This window comes from Lemur catta, chromosome 2 (assembly GCF_020740605.2).
Source record: "Lemur catta isolate mLemCat1 chromosome 2, mLemCat1.pri, whole genome shotgun sequence".
NCBI lineage: Eukaryota > Metazoa > Chordata > Mammalia > Primates > Lemuridae > Lemur > Lemur catta.
In genome coordinates this window covers 44,256,728-44,277,853 of record NC_059129.1, presented here as the reverse complement: position 1 = coordinate 44,277,853, position 21,126 = coordinate 44,256,728, and the positions used below count along the sequence as shown (strand labels likewise).

The following is a 21,126-nucleotide window of genomic DNA, read 5'->3' as shown; positions in this document are numbered from 1 at the left end:
CTATTTTATAGAGGTAAAAAATGATATAATTGAGGTTCCAACCCGGGTACGTTTGGTTTCAAATTCTTTTTTCACTATGCTAAATACAAGCAAATTCAAGAAGGTAATAAGCAATTCACAGACAAATCCTGCACCGGATTTTTCGTGTGTTTAGGGCACTGGCATGGTACTAGGTTTGGTATGGGTAGCTGAGAACATTCACAGGTCATATCCCGTTTTTCCTTTCTTGAGAATCTGTTTTGACATCCACAATACATACTCCTCGTTTATCGTCAGAAACCATGATGTCTTATGATTTGCATTATGTGTGCACACTTACACATACACCTTCTTTTCTGGCCCTCTTGTTTCCCTTAAAAGGAAGCATTTGCTTTTTGCAACAATAAAGGATTGCAGGGTAATATATCTTCTTTCTAATGGACGACATGCCCACAGACTTCCAGAGCTTCAGGTTGTCAACACAACCTGCACGATGCACCACCCCCATCCCCACGCCCAGTTTCCGTGCAGTTCCAAATCCCACACGTCTCAGGATGCACTCTCCGTTGCGTTTAACTGCGTCTTATTATCTTCTCCAGACCTTCCCCCTCATCCCCTCCCAGACAGACCGGCAGGGACAAGGAGCGGGTGGCATGACTTTGGCTCATCACCGGCCGCGAATACGCGGCATAACCTTGGGCGAGTTCTCGCTTCCCCCTCCGCTGACTGGCGCGGTTGGATGGCGGGGTCTCAACCCCGGCCGCCAGGAGGTCCCGCGCCCGTACCGCTACTCCCCTTGGCTTCCTCCTTGCCCGCCCCACCATCCCTACGCCTACGCTGCCGACGTAGCAGCCGCCCGGAGGCGCGCGGAGCTCTCATTCCAGACGCTCGTTTACGCCGCGCGGACTGGGAGGGCGCGATTCCCGAACGCGGCCTGCGCTGCGAGCGCGCGGTCGTTCCGCAGGCCGGCGCGGCCTTACGCCGCTGACGTAGCGCGCCCAAGATGGCGGCGCGGTCGTCGTCGGGGGTGGTGGCAGCGGAGGGGGCGGCGGCCGTGGCGGCAGCGGCGACGGCGGCCGTGACGGCGGCGGCGCGGGACCTCGGTCGGGGGGAATGAGGCGACCGCGGTGGGGCAGCGGCGGAGCCGTGTAGCGGAGAAGCGGCTCTCCCTCCCTACTTCCCTTGGCCGAGTCGGGGACGCGCGCGCGTGGCCGTCCGGAGCGGGCTCTCCACCCCTCGACTCTCGCGACCCGCACCGCACCCCCACCCGGGCTCGGAGGATGATGAAGCTCAAGTCGAACCAGACCCGCACCTACGACGGCGACGGCTACAAGAAGCGGGCCGCATGCCTGTGTTTCCGCAGCGAGAGCGAGGAGGAGGTGAGGCGCGGGGCCGGTCCGGCCGAGGGTCGCGGGGGTCGCCGGCCGCCTCGGGTCGAGGCGCTGGGGGCGCGGCTGCCGGAGGAGGGTGTGCCCAGGCCGCCCCGCTCGGGTCGAATGAAGTTCCGACGGAATTTCCTGAGGCGAAAAAGAGGGGGAAGGAAAAAGGACGGTGGGGCGGAGGGGAAGTGGGTCTGAGCGTGGCCATATGGGACGCCCCGGCCGGAGGGGGCTGCCAGCCTTAGGCCGGGGCGCTTAGGGCCGGCCGCCTGTCACCGGCGAGGGCGGCTGCCGGGAGAAGGCAGTGGGTTGGGAAGTGTGATTTCGGCCCCAGCCTCCAGCTTGGATCCAGGAAGGGCAGCTCCTCACTTGTCAGCCCAGCACATGTGTGCGGAGGCCGCCTTGCACGAGGCGCAGGCCGGCCTTTGTGGCGGAGAAACAGTCCATGTCATTGGCAGGTTTGGGGTTTGCCGAGGGATTATGTGTGTCCGTGAGCCCAAAGTTGGGGGGTGGGCATCTTAGTAAGATTTAGGGCCTTGTGCAGTAGCTACAGCCAGCTGTTTATTTTACAACGGGCTGGGTAGCCCTTATGGTGTAGCCTGAGAAGAAAAGACATTTGATAAAATAATCTTTGTGAACTGAAACATTTTCATTTTAATTGGGAAGACCAAGAGAGGTATTTAAAATCTTTGCCCTGACGTTTTTCCACTGGGAAGACCCTTAGTATTAAATTTACTGGGAAAATAGAAATGCTTTTAGAATCAGTTTCTTTTTGCTTCGGCTACTTAAAAAAATCTTAGCTTCTCAAAGCCGTTTCTGTGGTGATGAAGAGAATTCAGGGAAGGCACATGTTTCGTAAATCCACAAAGAATAGCTGCTTTGGAAATTCATAAGATGCCTGTGGGAACGCATTTCTCTTCTGTGCATGGTGGTAAAATGGCAGTTAAACTGGAAACAATGAAGGACAGTGAAATTCAATATGTTATATTCTGGCATTCAGCAGTGGGCTCTGGTGGCAGGGCTACAGTACAGTGCATCATGTTGAAATGGGGGAAAGGAACTTGACCCGTTAGTTATGAAAAGAAGCTGTGATGAAAGACACAGATAGATTGCCAGTAGTTGCTGTCCAGAGATACTTAGGAGGAAGTGGGAATTTAAATTATTGCCTGAAGAAAATTAGTTAGTGAAGTACTAATTGTGCTGTTGAGGGATGGTACGGGTGCTCCCTTTAAGCAAAACAGAAGGAAAGGACATTTGGAAATGTATACTTTGTGTCCTAGCATATGTTATAAAAGTCCCCAAAACAGATGCTAAGCAGGGCCATGTTGTAAATTATGTACTGTTTTGGAATACATACTTGAGTAAAGTAAAATCATTGGTGGTTACTGCTCCAGTGGCTTTGTTTTCTTCGTTATCATATCATATTATGGGGAATCAGATGGGATCACAGGCTGTTAACTGGAGGGAAAATAATTAGCATAATAACATGTCCTACTACATTACTATGGTTAAGCCTGTGAGCACCCCAATTATAAGTAGGAAGGTATATAATTTAGTTATGTGAATGATGCAAGACTATTTGTATTGAAAAATCAATGCTAGAAATTGAAAACATGTACTTTGGATAGATTGGAAACCCTTTATAGATCATAAGCAAACTAACAAAGATTTGATTCTCCATTTTCTGTTAAAAGTTTTATTAAGTATTGACATTAGCAAGCATTAATGTTGTTGCATGCTTACTTATGTGTTTAGGCTTGCAAGTCAGACCTGGAATAGGACTTGCCTTTTAGGAGCTAAAATTTTTAAACTGTTAAAAGAATTTTTTTTAACAGATAAAACATTTGATTTATCATGGAGTTTCCTTTATTGAATTCCTTTATGCACATTGGTTAATGAGCAGAGGAAGCATGCAAATCTTTAATTACAGATTCAGTGTGTGTTACAGCTAAAGCCTGGGAAGAACAAGAAAATTAATGAAATGGGCCCATTTTAAACTTGTTCAGTTCAATTAAACAAGTAGGTATTAAAGAACCTACTATGGGTGCAGCACTCTATCATGTGGGACTTAAAGATTAGTATCCCTCCTTGACCAAAAAGTTGAGTGGTTTTAGATGGGATCCCTTAATCTGGAGGGATTTTGGATCACAAAATAATCTCTAGGGTGCTGTTCAACTCTCAGATTATATAATTGTGTTGGAAGGGAAGTAATTCGTTAGTTCCAGGAGAACTTTTATGTTTTCAGTAGATGTGCCAGAGACTGAAAGTATTAGCTGCCACACATTGTGGGAATGTAAAATTTAAACCTAATAGGATAGTTGACCCAATTTTATTTCTTAAAGGGCACTAGTGGCTTTACTCAAGATAGAATAGTTTACAGAATATTATTAGCATCATTACAGTAGTAATGTAAGTATAGACAGGACCTGGTTTATACATTTAACCAGTGTCAAGAAACATACATACAATGTGAAGAAAAAGAGACAAAGATACAGTCATGCATTGCTTGACCTCAGGGATATGTTCTAGGGCAGCGGTCCCCAACCTTTTTGACAACAGGGACTGATTTTGTGGAAGACAGTTTTTCCATGAACGGGGTGAGGTCAGGGGCATCACCGCCTGGGCTCCACCTCAGATCATCAGGCATTGGATTCTCATGGGGAGCGTGCAACCTGGATCCCTTGCTTGTGTAGCTTGCAGTGGGGTTCATGCTTCTATGAGGGCCTGATGCCCTCTCTGATCTGATGGGGGCTGGAGGTGCTCAGTTAGTGTTGCAAGCTATGGGGAGCTGCTGTTGGTGCAGGTGGGGTGTCTTTCTCGCCTCCTGCTGTATGGCGAGGTTCCTGGCGGGCTGCGGAGGGTGGCTGTCTGCGGCCCGTGTGTTGGGGTCCAAAGTTCTAGGGGATATGTTCTGAGATACGTGTTAGGTGATTTTTTTATTGTGTACCTCATAGAGTGTACTTACACAAACTTAGACAGTGTAGCCTACTACTGCGGTCCCCAACTCCCGGGCTGCAGACTGCTACCCCTGTTAGGGGCAGAGCCTCAGAACTTGGCCTCCCCATGCCCACGACCCATCTCCGTGGAAAAATTGTCTTAAACTTAGGAGGTGAGCGGAGGGCAGGCTAGCCAGCGAAGCTTCATCTGTATTTACAGCCGCTCCCAATCTGTCTGCGTCCCTGAGTCACTGCCTGATCCCCGCCCACCCTGTCCCTGGAAAAATTGTCTTCCATGAAATGGGTCCCTGGTACCAAAAAGGCTGGGGACTGCTGGCCTGCTACACACGTAGGCTTTATGTTACAGCCTATTGCTCCTAGGCAACAAACCTATGCCGCATGTTACTGTACTGAATACAGTAGGCAGCTGAAACACAGTGGTATTTGTATATCTAAACATAGAAAAGGTATAGTAAAAGTAAGTATAAAAGATAAAAAATGGTACACTTGTACAGGGCACTTACCATGAGTGGAGCTTACAGGACTGGGAATTGCTCTGGGTGAGTCAGTGAGTGAGTGAATGTGAAGGCCTGGGATGTTACTGTGCACCCCTGTAGACTTTATAAACACTGTACATTTAGTTTACACTAAATTTATAAAAATTTTTCTTTCTTCAATAACAAATTAACCTTAGCTTACAATAACTTTTCTACTTCATAGAATTTTTAATTTTGCAAGCTTTTTGACTCTTTTATAGTAATACCTAGCTTAAAACACACATTATACACCTATACAAAAATATTTTCTTTTTTTTAAATTGAGGTTAAATATGCATGTATAATTTACCATTCTTTCTTTACGTTTCTTTACATACTTATTCTATAAGCTTTTTTTTTTTTGAGACAGAGTCTGACTCATTTGCCCTGGGTAGAGTGCAGTGGCATCATCATAGCTCACTGCAGCCTCAAACTCCTGAGCTCAAGCAATCCTGCCTCAGCCTCCTGAGTAGCTGGGACTATAGGTGTGCACCAAGATGCCTGACTAATTTTTCTATTTTTAGTAGAGACAGGGTCTTGCCCTTTCTCAGGCTGGTCTTGAACTCCTGAGCTCAAGCAATCATCCTGCCTTGGCCTCCCAGAGTGCTAGGATTATAGGCATGAGCCACTGAGCCTGGCCTTTATAAGCTTTTTTTTCTATTTAAATTTTATTTTCTTTTCTTTTATTTTTTAAACTTTTTTGTTAAAAATTGACACACACACATTAGAGCATAATTTATTTACTTTATGATAAGACGTAAAGCTTAGAAAATAATTAAATAATGAAGAATAAAGCTCAAAAAAAACACACGCATATATTAGGCCAGGCCTCCTATACAGGGTCAGGATCATCAATATCACACTGTCTTCCACCTCCATATCTTGTTCCACTAGAGAGTCTTCAGGAGGATAACACACATGGAGCTGTCATTTTCTGTAACAGTGCCTTCTTTTGGAAGACCTCCTGAAGGGCCTGCCTGAGGCTTTTATGTGTGGTTAACTTTTTTTTTTCTTAAATAAGTAAAGGAGTACTCTCTAAAATAGTGATAAAAAGTGTAGTATAGTAAATACATAAGCCAGTAATGTAGTCATTTATTATCATTATTAAGTATTATGTACTGTATATAATTGTATTTGCTATACTTTTATACGACTGGCAGTGCAGTAGGTTTGTGTACTCACCACAAACATGTGAGTAATGTGTTGCACTGCTGTGCCTACGACGAAGTTACTATGGCTATGATGCGATAGGAATTTTTCAGCTCCTATGATGCGATAGGAATTTTTCAGCTTCATCATAATCTTTTTGGACCGTCATTGACTGAAGTGTCATTACATGGCACATGACTGTATTAGAAGATAATAGACTCTAAGTCAAACCCCCTAGCATTCTGTCTTCTCAGCCCCAGAAAACTTTACTTATAGACCAGCAGTGAGAGTAGCTGAAATTCTGATCCATGTTCAGATGTGTGAACATAGATAGCAAGTTTATTGATCAGTCATTGAGTGCCAGCTTCCGTGATACAGTAACAGAGGAAACAGACATGTAGGGAACTTGGAGTCTAGTGGGAGAAATGGAAAAACAAAGAGATCTAACGTGACAAAAATGAGTTCCCTTTCCTCCAAACCTCTGCCTTCTTTTCCTATTAATAAACAAGAATTAACAGGAAAACTCCCCGACTTAGATGTTCTACTAGTTGTTATTGACATTTGATAAATTAAAATCTTTACATTTTGGGCATTTGTGATAACTAACCTATTTATTACAGTACTTTGAACCTGATGTACAATGCGTGGTGTCATAATCATCCTCCACTTTAACCAACTTGGTGCACTGAATGTTCAGCTGTTACTTGGCAGGCCCCAGGGTCTGGTGTACCCCAACCTTGTGGCCTCCTAGCCAGTGAATTGTGTGCTCACAAAGAGTCAGTTGTATTTATTTCTGTATCTGTTTATGTTCATCATACTTGTAATTGTGCAACCTGATTAAATATTCGTAAGTGAAATTTGATTTCAAAAACGACAGTTTTGTGAGAAGTATTTCAAATGCTTTGGAATACTTCATAAATGCAAGTCACTAAAAGAAATTGCTGCTCAATTATATGGACAGACAAACTTGAAAAGATTGGGGAAAGAATCTTAAAAGTCTAGAAGGGACTCTGCACATAGGTTACTTCATGAATATTTTCAGGTTTTTGTTCTTTATAGAAACTAGGATTGGAAAACATAGGTCATTCGTTGTGGGTGTGGCATATGAAATAAAGACAGCTTGCAATTCAACAGTATATATAACACAAAACAAGATCTTGGCCCTACAAAGATTAGCAAATACATGTACATTTATATTTTTAAATCTGTCATATCCTCCAGTTGACACTTTATCATAAATAGTGTGGAAGACTGAAACTTATTTCTTGAGTAAGATTTTATTATCTTAAATTGGGTAATATGGCATTCATCTTTTTTTTTTTTTTTTTTGAGACAGGGTCTCACTCTGTTGCCCAGGCTAGAGTGCCATGGCATCAACCTAGCTCACAGCAACCTCAAACTCCTGGGCTCACAGGATCCTCCTGCCTCAGCCTCCCAAGTAGCTGGGACTAAAGGCATGTGCCACCATGCCTGGCTAATTTTTTTTATATATTTTTAGTTGTCCAGCTAATTTCTTTCTATTTGTAGTAGAGATGGGGTCTCACTCTTGTTCAGGCTGGTCTCAAACTCCTGAGCTCAACCCATCCGCCTGCCTCGGCCTCCCAGAGTGCTAGGATGGCATTCATCTTTGTCATGTTATTTAGCTTTGGCCCTCCTAAAGCACTTCCACTGAGGTTTTTCCTCTTCCCCTATTCTTTCCATTTTTAGAGCCTCTATGATGAGGAGAAGTGAGAGACGCTAGGGATGAGCTTGTTTTTACTTTTAGAAAGGCCAGTGATACAGGATATACACCAGATGACATCGCAGTGCCTAGGAGACTTAAAGCTGCTCCTAAAGGGTCTGTTTTTACCCAGGGGGAAAAATGTCTACTAATAGGATTGTGTCAGATTTCCCTTTGTGTTAAAACTGTTTTTAAAAAGATAGGATGAAACTGTACTTAAGGTATTAGGTTTGTTTGTTGAGCTTTTCCACTAAAATCCCTGCATGTCTTGGCAGGGGGCTGCTGCTTCTCATTTTCTCAGATCCTTGAGCTCGTCAGGTTGGATGGAGAGATGATTGACACTGGAGATCCCCAGTGGGCAGAGACTCTGGTGGCCTGAGTGTTTGTCTGTAAAATGCCCCAGAGGAGTAGGTGGAAGGACGTCACTGCAGACTCCACCTTCCAGCAGGCTCTAGAGAGGGGAGTAAAGCACGGGTGGCAATCTGAGAGGTGATAACCATGACGAAGGGCTTCCAGTAGATCCCAGAGTGGTCAGGGAGTCCTTGTGTAACATATCTTGGTCACTGTCCAGTATGACATTGCTCTAAGAATACAGTGGGCACATAGATCTGTCATCTGACTGGACATTTCTGCTCCTCATTTCTCAGAGTCTTTCCTGGAGGCTTTTTTTCCCCCTGCTTCCCCTTCTGCCTGCCTAATATCAGTTAGTCAGTCATTTCTCCCGTTACATTCTTTTCTGCTTCCTCCCCAAGATGTGAATTCCGGCCTGAGTTCATACTGCAATTTCCATTCCTTTTTACTCCTCCCCTTGCCCTAATCCTACTTCTTTGCCTTGGGGTGATTCTCATTTCTCAATAAGAATAATATTGCATATCTACTGTGTGTGAAGCAATCTGTATGTCTCTTGATAGCTTAGTACAAAAAAGAAAGACCTTTGTTCAGGAATACATTTTTTAAATTTATTCTTTAGCATATATTTTTTTGAGAGCCCTGCTATGGATTGGTCTCTGTACAAGACCCTAGGAATATACAGATAAATAAGACTGTTCCCTCATAAAGCCAACCCTTCCACCTGTGTCTGTCACCTCCTGCCTACTCAGCAACCATGCCCAACAGCTGTCCAGTCTCTCCTGCACCATCGTCTTTCCTTCTCAACTTTATCATTCCTAGGGCGAACAGGCTACATCTCCCATTTAAAAAAAGAAACATGGCTGGGCACGGTGACTCATGCCTGTAATCCTAGCACTCTGGGAGGCCGAGGTGGGTGGATCTTCTGAGCTCAGGAGTTCGAGACCAGTCTGAGCAAGAGCGAGACCCCGTCTCTACTAAAAAATAGAAAGAAATTATCTGGCCAACTAAAATATATATAGAAAAAATTAGCCGGGCATGGTGGTGCATGCCTGTAGTCCCAGCTACTCGGGAGGCTGAGGCAGTAGGATCGCCTAAGCCCGGCAGTTTGAGGTTGGTGTGAGCTAGGCTGATGCCACGGCACTCACTCTAGCCCGGGCAACAGAGCAAGAGTCTGTCTCAAAAAAAAGAAAAAAAGAATAAAAGAAACATACATCCTTGACCTCATATTCCCTCCAGGTACCATTCCATTTCTCTCTTCCTTTTCACAGCAATATTTTTCTGTAATTGCTGTCTCCACTTCCCCTCTTTGCATTCTCTCCCAAATTCATTCCAATTAGGCACTTTTTCCTACCATTTGCTGAAGCCACTCTTCAAGATAACCAAATCCAGTTATGACGTTGAGTGGCCAGTCTTTGTGTTACTTGGTAATTCCTTTCTTCTTGAAACACTTTCTTCACGGTAGTTCTGGGGTATCTCTCTAGTTCTTCCCTCCCTTTCTGTTTGCTCCTCCCTAGTATTATAGATTCCTCCTCATTTTTCTGACTTCTTTTCTTTGTAGTGAGTGATGGCACAATATTTGAACCTCTTCTCCTCCCTGCCCTATACAGTAGACAGTCCCGTCTTTAAATATCATCTTTATACCGATTACTTTCAAATGTCTATTTTTAGCCCTGACTGCTCTCCTGAAATCAAGACTTGAATATCTAGCAATCTAGATATTCCATCTAGAAATTCCAATGGTATTTCCATTTGGATATCTGGTAGGCATCTTAAACCTCAAATGCTCAAACTGATTTCGTTCTTCCTTTCCCTTTCCCTTTCCCTTTCTCTTTCTCTTTCGCATTCTCTTTCTCTTTTTCTTTTCTTTGTCTCACTCTGTTGCCTAGGCTAGAGTGCAGAGGTGTCATCATAGCTCGCAGCAACCTCAAACTCCTGGGCTCAAGCAATCCTCCTGCTTTAGCCTCTCGAGTAGCTGGGACTACAGGTGCATGCCACCACACCTGGCTAATTTTTCTCTTTTTTGTAGAGACAGGATCTTGCTATGTTGCCTAGGCTGGTCTTGAACTCCTGGCCCCAAGCAGTCCTCTTGACTTGGCCTCTCAAAGAGCTAGGATTAGAGGTATGAGCCACCGTGCCCAGCCTCCAAACTGAATTCATTATTCCATTATTACCCACCAAGAAACAAACAACAATAAAAAGCTGCTTCTTTTACGGTCTTCAGTAAAAGAAATCCCTAATCTACCACTTGCTCAGGTTAGAAACCTTGGAGTCATCCTTGACTTTTCCTTGTCTCATACCCACATCTTATTGGCAGAAATCCCAAATCCAGCCATATCTCTTCAACCTTCATTGTGTTGTTCTAGCCTAACCCATCACTGCCTCTTGCGTGGACTATTGCCCTATCTTCCTAACTGGTCTCCCTGCTTCTGCCCTCACTCCTGTAGTCTTCTCTGCCGTAGCTGCTAGAGTGATTCTTCTAACACAGAAGTCATGTGTCACTCCTCTGCTCCAGTGGTGTTCTGTCTCAGAGTGAATCTAAAGTCTTATTTGTGACCTCTGAGGCCCTGGATGATCAGGTCCCCTGCCACAGCTCTGATATCATCTCTTACTGCTCTCCCTTTTACTCATCCCTTCTACCAGCCACACTGCTCTCTGCTGTTTCTCTCCCATATTACCTGCGTGGGTCACTCCCTCACTTCAGGTCTTTGCTTATCACCTTAGCGGACGTGTCTTTGATGATTACCCTGTATAAAACAACACTAGTCCATTGAGACTATTTATCTCTAATGCTGCTTTTTTCTTGGCAGCACACATTACCACCAGGCATATTATGTATTCATTTGTTTATTGCCTTTTTCTTCCCCCTAGACTACAAGCTAGTCCGTGAGGATGGGAATTTTTGTCCATTTTATTCACTTCTGTATCCTGGGTGCTTAGAATGTAAAGATGCTCAGTATTATTTGTTGAATGTGTAAAGGATGAATGAACCCCTATAGTCCCTGCTTTCAAGCGGCTTACAGTCTAGTGGAGGAACTGATAGCCAAAACACACTGGTAGCGTCTGCCAATAATGCATTGACAAATGTGTGTCAGAGAAGTCTCACAGCTCTTTCTTTATTTCCAATGTCTTAGTGACAGAGTATCTGATAATTTTGAGTATCAGCCTGATGGAAGTATCTGTGCATTAAGTTGTAAATCTTTTCTGAATCTTATTGGATAGTCCTATGGTAGGATACTTTGGATTTCTTTCAGACATTGAACTTGAGAGTCTGCCATCTCACAGGATTTTTATTGGGTAATTGATATAATGTACTGATTCCCAACCCTAGTGGTGCAGTACCTGCGAGCAAGGGGCTTTCACTTTGCTGATAATCCTGGGACCATTTATTAATATGTGCATAAGTAAGTATATAAATAAACCATAATCAAGTGGTAGTTACTGTTTTCTCAATCTTTTTTTTTTTTTTTAAATTTTATAGAGACGGGTCTCACTCTTGCTTAGGCTGATCTTGAACTCCTGACCACAAGCCATCCTCCCGCCTCGGCCTCCCAGAGTGCTGGGATTACAGGCGTGAGCTACCACACCTGGCCAGTAGTTACTGTTTTAATGACTACTTGATAGTGGTTCATAACCAACAATGTAGGTCCAGTCTGCATTCTAAAATTAGTTAAGACTGGGTACGTAGGCTGACGCCTATAATCTCAGCATTTTGGGAGACCAAGGTGGGAGGATCACTTGAGGCCAGGAGTTCGAGACCAGCTTGGGCAGCATAGCAAGACCTGTCTATAAAAAATTAAAAAATTAGGCCGGGTGTGGTGGCTCACGCCTGTAATCCTAGCACTCTGGGAGGCCGAGGCGGGCGGATTGTTTGAGCTCAGGAGTTTGAGACCAGCCTGAACAAGAACGAGACCCTGTTCTCTACTAAAAATAGAAAGAAATTATATGGACAGCTAAAAAAATACATATAGAAAAAATTAGCCGGGCATGGTGGCGCATGCCTGTAGTCCCAGCTACTTGGGAGGCTGAGGCAGTAGGATTGCTTGAGCCCAGGAGTTTGAGGTTGCTGTGAGCTAGGCTGATGCCACAGCACTCTAGCCCGGGTGACAGAGTGAGACTCTGTCTCAAAAAAAAAAAAAAAAATTAACCAGGTGTGGTGGCATGGGCCTGTAGTCCTGGCTGCTTGGAAGGCTGAGCAAGGAGGACTGTTGAGCCCAGGAGCTGGAGGTTGTAGTGAGCTGTGATGACACCACTGCATTCTAGCCTGGGTGACAGAGTGAAACCTGTCTCTAGGGAAAAAAAGTTAATGTTAGAATAGATAATATTGGAGATGGAGGTTGATACGGGTGATCATAAAATTTTCCTGTCATCATCATTTTATTCCTTATCTACGTGAAGGTTTTAGAAACATGATGTAAAGTTTGTGGGTGCTGAGTCTTGAAGCATTGATTTGTGGTGGTTAACATATGAAACAGAACGAAGGAACCATCACAGGCAAAAAGATAATGTGTGGATAAAAGAAGAGCAAGGAGTTGAGTTTGGAAATAAAATCCTCAAACCTGGCCGGGCGTGTTGGCTCACGCCTGTAATCCTAGCACTCTGGGAGGCCGAGGCGGGTGGATCGCTCGAGGTCAGGAGTTCGAGACCAGCCTGAGCAAGAGCGAGACCCCGTCTGTACTAAAAATAGAAAGAAATTATCTGGCCAACTAAAATATATATATACAGAAAAAATTGGCCGGGCATGGTGGCGCATGCCTGTAGTCCCAGCTACTTGGAAGGCTGAGGCGGGAGGATCGCTTGAGCCCAGGAGTTTGAGGTTGCTGTGAGCTAGGCTGACGCCACGGCACTCTAGCCCGGGCAACAGAGTGAGACTCTGTCTCAAAAAAAAAAAAAAAATCCTCAAACTTAACATTTGGTAAGGAAACATATATACCTGAAGTCAACTTTCTGAGTAAAATCCTCTCAACACCAGAGAAAACATTCTTGAATCCACTTTGAGAATTTCTGCCCTAAAGTACCATGTCTACAATCTCCCCTCCTGTTCCCACCTTCGTGAATGAAGCCTTTGCTTCTTAACCCTTTCAATAGGGAAAACTGTTCATTCATTCATTCATTCATTCACTCATTCCTTCCCAAACTTTTATTGACTTCCCACTTCCAGGCTGGTTGCTGTTCTGGGAACACTGTGGTAAACAAGGCAGAATGAAAGCCCTTGTTCTTACAGAGCATACGCGTGCAGGGAGACAGTAAGCGAGCAAACGAATCAGTGAACATGATGATGATTTTAGGCAGCTCTGAGTGCTAGGCAGAAAGTAAGCGTGTGATATGGCTGAGAGCGGAGTTTTGGCAAATTTTGATTGGGTGGTCCCTGAGTGTCAGGGCAGAGGGAGGAACAATTACAGAGGTCCCAAAGTAGAAATGATTTTGGCATGGAGGAAAAACAGGGAGCAGGCCAGTGTGACTGGAGGCCAGAGCTCTGGAGATGGTAGGAGAGATCTTGGGAGGGATCAGATCATGTGGGGCCTTGCTACCCCTCCAGGTTTTATGATTCTCCTTTACTCTTAAAGTAAGCAAGCAAGGCCGGGCACGGTGGCTCACGCCTGTAATCCTAGCACTCTGGGAGGCCGAGGCGGGCGGAATGCTCGAGGTCAGGAGTTCGAGACCAGCCTGAGCAAGAGCGAGACCCCCGTCTCTACTAAAAATGGAAAAAAATTATATAGACAACTAAAAATATATGTAGAAAAAATTAGCCGGGCATGATGGCGCATGCCTGTATTCCCAGCTACTTGGGAGGCTGAGGCAGGAGGATCGCTTGAGCCCAGGAGTTTGAGATTGCTGTGAGCTAGGCTCACGTTAGGACACTCTAGCCCGGGCAACAGAGTGAGACTCTGTCCCAAAAAAACAAAATAAATAAATAAAAATAAAGTAAGCAAGCAAACAAACCAGTGACATCCCATGTAACTACCTTCTTTCCTTTCAGTGTGACGGACAGAAGTGAATGGGATGGTAAGAGTTTATTAGAGAAAGCTGTGTTTAAGTAATATAAGATGGAGATAAAAGAAAGTACTGGCCGGGTGCGGTGGCTCATGCCTGTAATCCTAGCCCTCTGGGAGGCTGAGGCGGGTGGATCGCTCAAGGTCAGGAGTTCGAGACCAGCCTGAGCGAGACCCCATCTCTACTAAAAATAGAAATAAAATTATCTGGACAACTAAAAAAATATATATAGAAAAAATTAGCTGGGCATGGTGGCGCATGCCTGTAGTCCCAGCTACCCGGGAGGCTGAGGCAGGAGGATCGCTTAAGCCCAGGAGTCTGAGGTTGCTGTGAGCTAGGCTGACGCCATGGCACTCACTCTAGCCTGGGCAACAGAGCGAGACTCTGTCTCACAAAAAAAAAAAAAAGGTAAGTTTGAAAGGACCCAAAGAAACTTTGAGACAGGAGAGAAAAGGAAGATGAAAAAGGAGAAAGGAAAGAAGAAACTTCATGAAAAATAAGGAAATGCTTGTGTGATGACCCTAAAGTTTCTTCATATTCTTCTTAGGGCAGTTTAATCAGAAAGGCTTGTTTGAACAGGTAATATATGTACGCAGTACAAAATTCAAATGATACAAAGGGTATGGAGTGAACGGTAATCTCCTTTCATATGTCTTCCCTAGCCACCCAGTTCTTCACCTTACATTCTACCACTGTTACCAGTTTCTTTTTTCTTTTCTTTTCTTTTTTTTTTTTTGAGACAGAGTCTCACTCTGTTGCCAGGGCTAAAATGTCGTCTCTGTTGCCAGGGCTAGAGTGCTGTGGCGTCAGCCTAGGTCACAGCAACCTCAAACTCCTGGGCTCAAGTGATCCTCCTGCCTCAGCCTCCTGAGTAGCTGGGACTACAGGCATGCACCACCATGCCCAGCTAATTTTTTCTATATATTTTTAGTTGTCCAGCTAATTTCTTTGTATTTTTAGTAGTGATGGGGGTCTCGCTCTTGTTCAGGCTGGTCTCTTGAACTCCTGAGCTCAAATGATCCACTCACCTCGGTCTCCCAGAGTGCTAGGATTACAGGCGTGAGCCACCACGCTCGGCCTGTTACCAGTTACTTGTGTATGCTTAGAGAGATAAAATATCAGGCTTTTGCACACCAGCCAGGTAGTTAGCTTATAAAAGTTAATACTGCGATGCATTGCAAGTAAAAGATTGGAGGACAGTTTTTGCTTGATAGAACGAAGGTTTGCCAGTTTTTCCTAGAAATTGATTAGAACTCAGGCTACTTGAGTACCTATCCTTTTTCAACATTTACCTGGTTTTATTGAGGTTTGGTTACCTTAAGTGCCAGGGACCCTTCTAGAGTAGAGAGCTGCTGGGAATGGAAAGGGTGTGTGTGTATTTGTAGGTCAGTTCTTGTGAGGCTGAGTATATGCTGGCCCAGGGTTATATCTGTGTCAGGAGAGGGCTAAGGTATGGAAGTCATTTGCCTAACTGACCTTCAAGCCCCTAAAAAAGCAGCTCAGCAGTTGTCTGGATCAGATGGTGTTTGCTGATTTCTAAACTGTCTCATTGTTTAGACTACTCAGAGGAACTGGAAGAGTGGGCCTTTTAAGTCAAAGTACTTTCTTCTCAAGGTAATGTGTGAGCCTAAACCTAGTAGAAAGCTGTTTATTTTAGCCATATGCGTTTATCCCCAGCTGTGGAATAGAGAGCAGGTAGAATGATAGAAATTATGGGTGGAATTGTGGCTTTTCAGCTCTTCCTGAGTCAGAGATCATGTCTTTTATTTATTTATTTATTTGGCGACACGGTCTTGCTCTGGGTGTCGTGATAGCTCACTGCAACCACAAACTCCTGGGCACAAGTGAGCTTACCACCTCATTCTCCCAAGTAGGTGGGACTACAGGTTCATGCCACCATGTCTAGCTATCTTTTCTTTTCTTTTCTTTTTTTTTTTTTTTTTTGAGACAGAGTCTCGCTTTGTTGCCCGGGCTAGAGTGAGTGCCGTGGCGTCAGCCTAGCTCACAGCAACCTCAAACTCCTGGGCTTAAGCGATCCTACTGCCTCAGCCTCCTGAGTAGCTGGGACTACAGGCATGCGCCACCATGCCCGGCTAATTTTTCCTATATAGATTTTTAGCTGTCCAAATCATTTCTTTCTATTTTTGGTAGAGACGGGGTCTCACTCTTGCTCAGGCTGGTCTCAAACTCCTGACCTTGAGCGATCCACTCGCCTCGGCCTCCCAGAGTGCTAGGATTACAGGCGTGAGCCAACGCGCCCGGCCTATCTTTTCTTATTTTTTGTAGAGATGGGGTCTTGCTGTTTTGCTCAGTCTGGTCTTGAACTCCTGGCCTCAAGCAATATTCCCGCTTCAACCTCCCAAAGTGTTGGGATTACAGGCGTGAGCCACCGTGCCTGGCCAGAGATCATGTCTTAACTTCTTTTTATCTTTTCCCACCAGTCCCCAAAATGCCAACACAGAGCTGGGTATGGGAAAACTTGGCTGAAATAGATCATTGCAATTCAATCTCCTATTTAATTTGAAATAGAAAAATTACTAGAATGATACACTCATATACAAATGTAAATACCAGAAGTATTTGCAAAGCAAACATAAGTGTGTATTTTTTTTTTTTTGGACATTTTATCATTTCAATATGTGTGCTTCTGCTTCTTTCTTAGTGCAGTTAATCAAGTGGACTGTTCCTGTTGGTTACATAGCTGAGGCAGGGTAAGGTCATGACTTTTTGTGTGCTTTATCCAAATACACTTTTAAAAGTTCTTATATAGTTTGGAACACCTTTTAACTCAGTTTCAAAATGGGAAATTAGCAATTTGAGTGTCATAAAGCATTATCTTATGTTGGTGTATGTTGTGAGCACTTCTAAAAGAAGCGGAAGAGAATGCATTTCTAGTCCATATATCAGAGAGCATTTAAAAAATTATTACAAAAAGAATAAATATTTAAAGCAAGTAGAAACAAACTTTTATAAAGAAAAATGAAGAATATTATAAACATAAAAAAGGAATGATCCCTTAAGTAGACTTTCTTCATATACAATTAGTTGATCTCTTTGTTTATAAAACAGTATATTCCTTAAAAGGAACTGCCTGGAAAATCTTTTACTAGGTGAGTTATTTAACACATTTTTGATGTGCTTTATGAGAGCAGTTTAGCAATGGTGAACAGAAGTAGATGTGAACTTAGACATATAGTGCCTATACTTTTATTAAAAGGGGAAAGGATAATGATTTTTCTTTGAATACTTAGGAATCCTAATAAAATATACATTGAAAGAAGTTACATACTTTTATAAAATACTTTTCATGTTTGAGTAGCTTTAACTAATATATTTTAAATATGTGGTCATTGTGATCATAACTTGGAAATTTGTTTGCTTGTTTAATATTTTCATTTTGCTTCCTCTGTTTAGAAATGGTTTGGTTGCTAGATTTATATTCAGCCATCATTAATCGAATGTGCTGAGCCCTGACTCAGGGATTTTAATTCCATCACCATGGTATTGCTTTCTTCCCAGGAGGTTTGCAGTTTGAGTAGTCTGCCTTAATAATAATAAGACAAAATTTTCAGATTTTATTGGTAAAATGAGTTAGGAATGTAATCTAGAGAGTTGCTGTGTAATTTTATTTCTATGGTATTTTTATAGGTGCCACAACTGTTTGATAAGGAGCTAGTTTGGGATCATCCTTCTGCCAGGCACTATGGGTGATGATTTTTCTTTCAAAAGGGAATTAACTTTTTGATTACAAAAGTAATTGTATTGTGGTATGTATAAAGAATACTTTAAACTGAGTATAAGATGTGTAGAATACAAAATCTGAGCTTTAGTCTGCTGACAAGATGCTATTTAGAGTGTAAAATAATTAGAGAATTGATGGAGTGGAGTGTTTATAGGAATTTGGAGGAGTCTGAAGAAAGATGAACTGGAGTGTCAGGTACGATTTTGTGGAGCCCATGGGCTAGACCTGAACAGCATGGTTGGATTTGGGTATGTGTAGAAGAATATTCCAGATGGAGGACATTGGGTCAGCTAAACCATGGAAAGTCAGAGACTTGGATATGTAGCCTTTAGAAGCCTGTTTGTCTCAAAGTTTTGTGGGTAAAGAAAGCTCTTGTTCCCTTCCTCCTTCCTAATGACCCCTGCCCAGCCCGTATTGGGAGAAAGAAATTAAGAGGGTCCAACCCATTGTCTGGGAGAGGGATAAAGACCCTTGTTTTTTCACATCCACAAGGATGTGAAAACAAGGAGCTTCATAGAGAACTCTACCAGTTTGTTTGTTTGTTTGTTTTGTTTTGTTTTGTTTTTTGAGACAAAGTCTCACTCTGTTGCCCGAGCTAGAGTGCCGTGGCGTCAACCTAGCTCACAGCAACCTCAAACTCCTGGGCTCAAGCAATCGAATTGCCTCAGCCTCCCGAGTAGCTGGGACTACAGGCATGTGCCACCATGCCCGGCTAATTTTTTCTATATATATTTTTAGCTGTCCATATAATTTCTTTCTATTTTTAGTAGAGACGGGGTCTTGCTCTTGCTCAGGCTGGTCTTGAACTCCTGAGCTCAAACAATGTGTCCGCCTCAGCCTCCCAGAGTGCTAGGAATACAGGCATGAGCCACTGCGCCCAGCCACTCTACCAGTTTTAAAGCTGTAACTGCCACTGAAGCTAGGAAAATCCTTGAAAATTTAACCTACATTTTATTTCATGGTGTTAATACCATATGCCATGGCCGGACGCGGTGGCTCACGCCTGTAATCCCAGCACTCTGGGAGGCCAAGGTGGCAGGATCCCTTGAGGTCAGGAGTTCGAGACCAGCATGAGCAAGAGTGAAACCCCGTCTCTACTAAAAAAAAAAAATAGAAATTATCTGGACAATTAAAATATATAGAGAAAAAATTAGCCAGGCATGGTGGCGCATGCCTATAGTCCCAGCTACTTGGGAGGCTGAGGCAGGAGGATTGCTTGAGCCCAGGAGTTTGAGGTTGCTGTGAGCTGGGCTGATGCCACGGCACTCCAGCCTGGGCAACAGAGCAAGACTCTGTCTCAAAAAAAAAAAAAAAAAAATACTATATGCCATTAAAAATTGTTATTTTGTTGCATGTCTAAGAAATTATTTTAAATGCATTTAAAAAACTGATTTAACATCTATTTTTTAATTTAAAATCTCTGTGAGCCGAGCACAATGGCTCATTCCTGTAATCCTAGCAGTCTGGGAGGCTGAAGTAGGAGGATTGCTTGAGCCCAGGAGTTTCAGGTTGCAGTGAGCTATGATGGTCCCACTGCACTCCAGCTTGGGCAACTGAGCGAGACTCTGTCTCTGAAAAAAATAATTTAAAAAAATCCTCTGTGGATTGTTTTTATAATAAACTTTTTTTAAAAACTAGAAATACAGTGCTGTGGGAGGAAGAAGAGGGGAGATGAATTCTTTTTGGGTTTGATAAGGTGTGTGACTGAGAAGGACTTGACAGAGGGCTTGATCAGGGGACTTGGAGGAGTGTGTGCTGTGGCCATACCGGGCAGAAGAGGCCAAGGACAATAGAGGCAATAAATAGCACACACAGTGGTGTCTCTGGAGAAGTTTGGGTAGCTGTGATGCAGGGATATGGAGTGTATTGAGTGGCATAAAATCAGAAAGCAGAGAATAATGTTTCTGGATTTCTGTGAATAACTTTGAAAGAGAATGTATCTGTGGAGAGAGGAGTGTTTACTATTTCTAGGATCTCTGGCCAACTCCTCCTTCCTCAGAGTGCCCCTCTCTCCTTTTTGGAGAAAGCCCCTCTTGGAGGGGAGGAAGGGCCCACCCTCCACAGAAACCGAACGGGCCAGGATGCTCTCCCCCTTCTCTGATGTGCCCACGTGGATGCACAACTAAGATGCCACTAGTTGGCTGCTCAGTGCTTGGAGTCTCGGTCTTAAGAAGGCCAAGTGGAGGGGTAGAGGAAGACGGTGGCCATGTGCTGACCAGATGTTTGTGCTGTGGACCCAGGCCATGGCTGTTGCTGCCAGCCAGGCCCGAACCGCGCATGGTATGGGCTCATCTTCCAAACCTGGCCCTATAGTCCCTGCCACTCCAATTTTCTGAGCCTTTGATATTTCTTCTAGTAAATTTGCTTTTGGCTTCAGCCAGCCAGGTTTGGTTTCTGTTGCTTACAACCAAGAAACCTATCTAATCTATCACCTGGGTAGTTTTTGAGGTAACTTCCTCACTAATCCAGTGCACCAGAAGAAATACATATGTGTCAAGTCAGAAAAAACTTTATTTTTTGGTTGGAGAGCTTTTTCATTTGAAGCAGGCTTTAAAATTTCTCCACTTTTTGTAGTAAAAAATCTCTTCCCGCTGAAGCTTGTAAAATTGATTTTAAATGGCCAACAAGTAATTCAGTCAAATTAGAGTATTGTAACTGACAGTGGCCAGAACTCCAATATTTTTATGAAATGCTTGGCAGCATAGTCATGCCTTCCCACACTTGATGCTTACAGTTTCTCTTTCTAGAATTGTCCTATAGAATATTTGAGAATGTATGAATTCTTAATGTTTTAAACCTTGTGGGTGTCAAGGACCAGATAAAAAATGAATTTTAAAAATTCAAGTTTATAAAAACTGTAGGATGCTTCTTAAAATACACATCTTGTCATCTCCAGGTTCTATCTTGGTTAACAAGAATCTATTGAGTCCTTACTTTATGCAAAGCACTATTCTAGGTGCAGTGATGATTTTAAAACTGTGCACATGTTCACCGCTCTTCAGGAAGAAAGCTTTTCTAAATTGATGGATTAAATTACTTTTAGCCATTTCAGCACAGTTGAACAAAAGGCTATAGTGTGTGTCAGTTAGAAAAATTAGAGAGATTGGACTTAAAGTACATGCAGCAATTAGAAAAAATGTAGGAGAGGCTGTGCTTTGGAGATATTTCATTTTGGAGGGAAAATATTAAAGCAGTCAATCTTGGGCTTTAAGAAATGGTTAGGATTTAGATAGGTCGAAAGGAGGGGAAAGAGTATGTTAGCAGACAGGGTCCCAACATGACTGAGGGGGACTTGAGTTTGTTACATGCCAGAGACACTGAGCACAGGAGCCTGGATTGGGGC

General features: G+C 43.5%; 1 protein-coding gene across 2 annotated transcripts in view; it reads left to right on the top strand.

Annotated features, from left to right (window-relative positions):
* The first annotated feature begins 867 nt into the window (after window positions 1–867).
* Window positions 868–21,126, top strand: part of NUDT3 (nudix hydrolase 3) — a 101,255-nt gene continuing 80,996 nt past the window's right edge. For both annotated transcript variants that reach the window (XM_045543516.1, XM_045543515.1), the window contains exon 1: window positions 868–1,358. In XM_045543516.1, coding sequence (XP_045399472.1) covers window positions 1,260–1,358 — 99 coding nt within the window. In that variant the 5' untranslated portion in view covers window positions 868–1,259. The remainder of the gene's footprint in view (window positions 1,359–21,126) is intronic.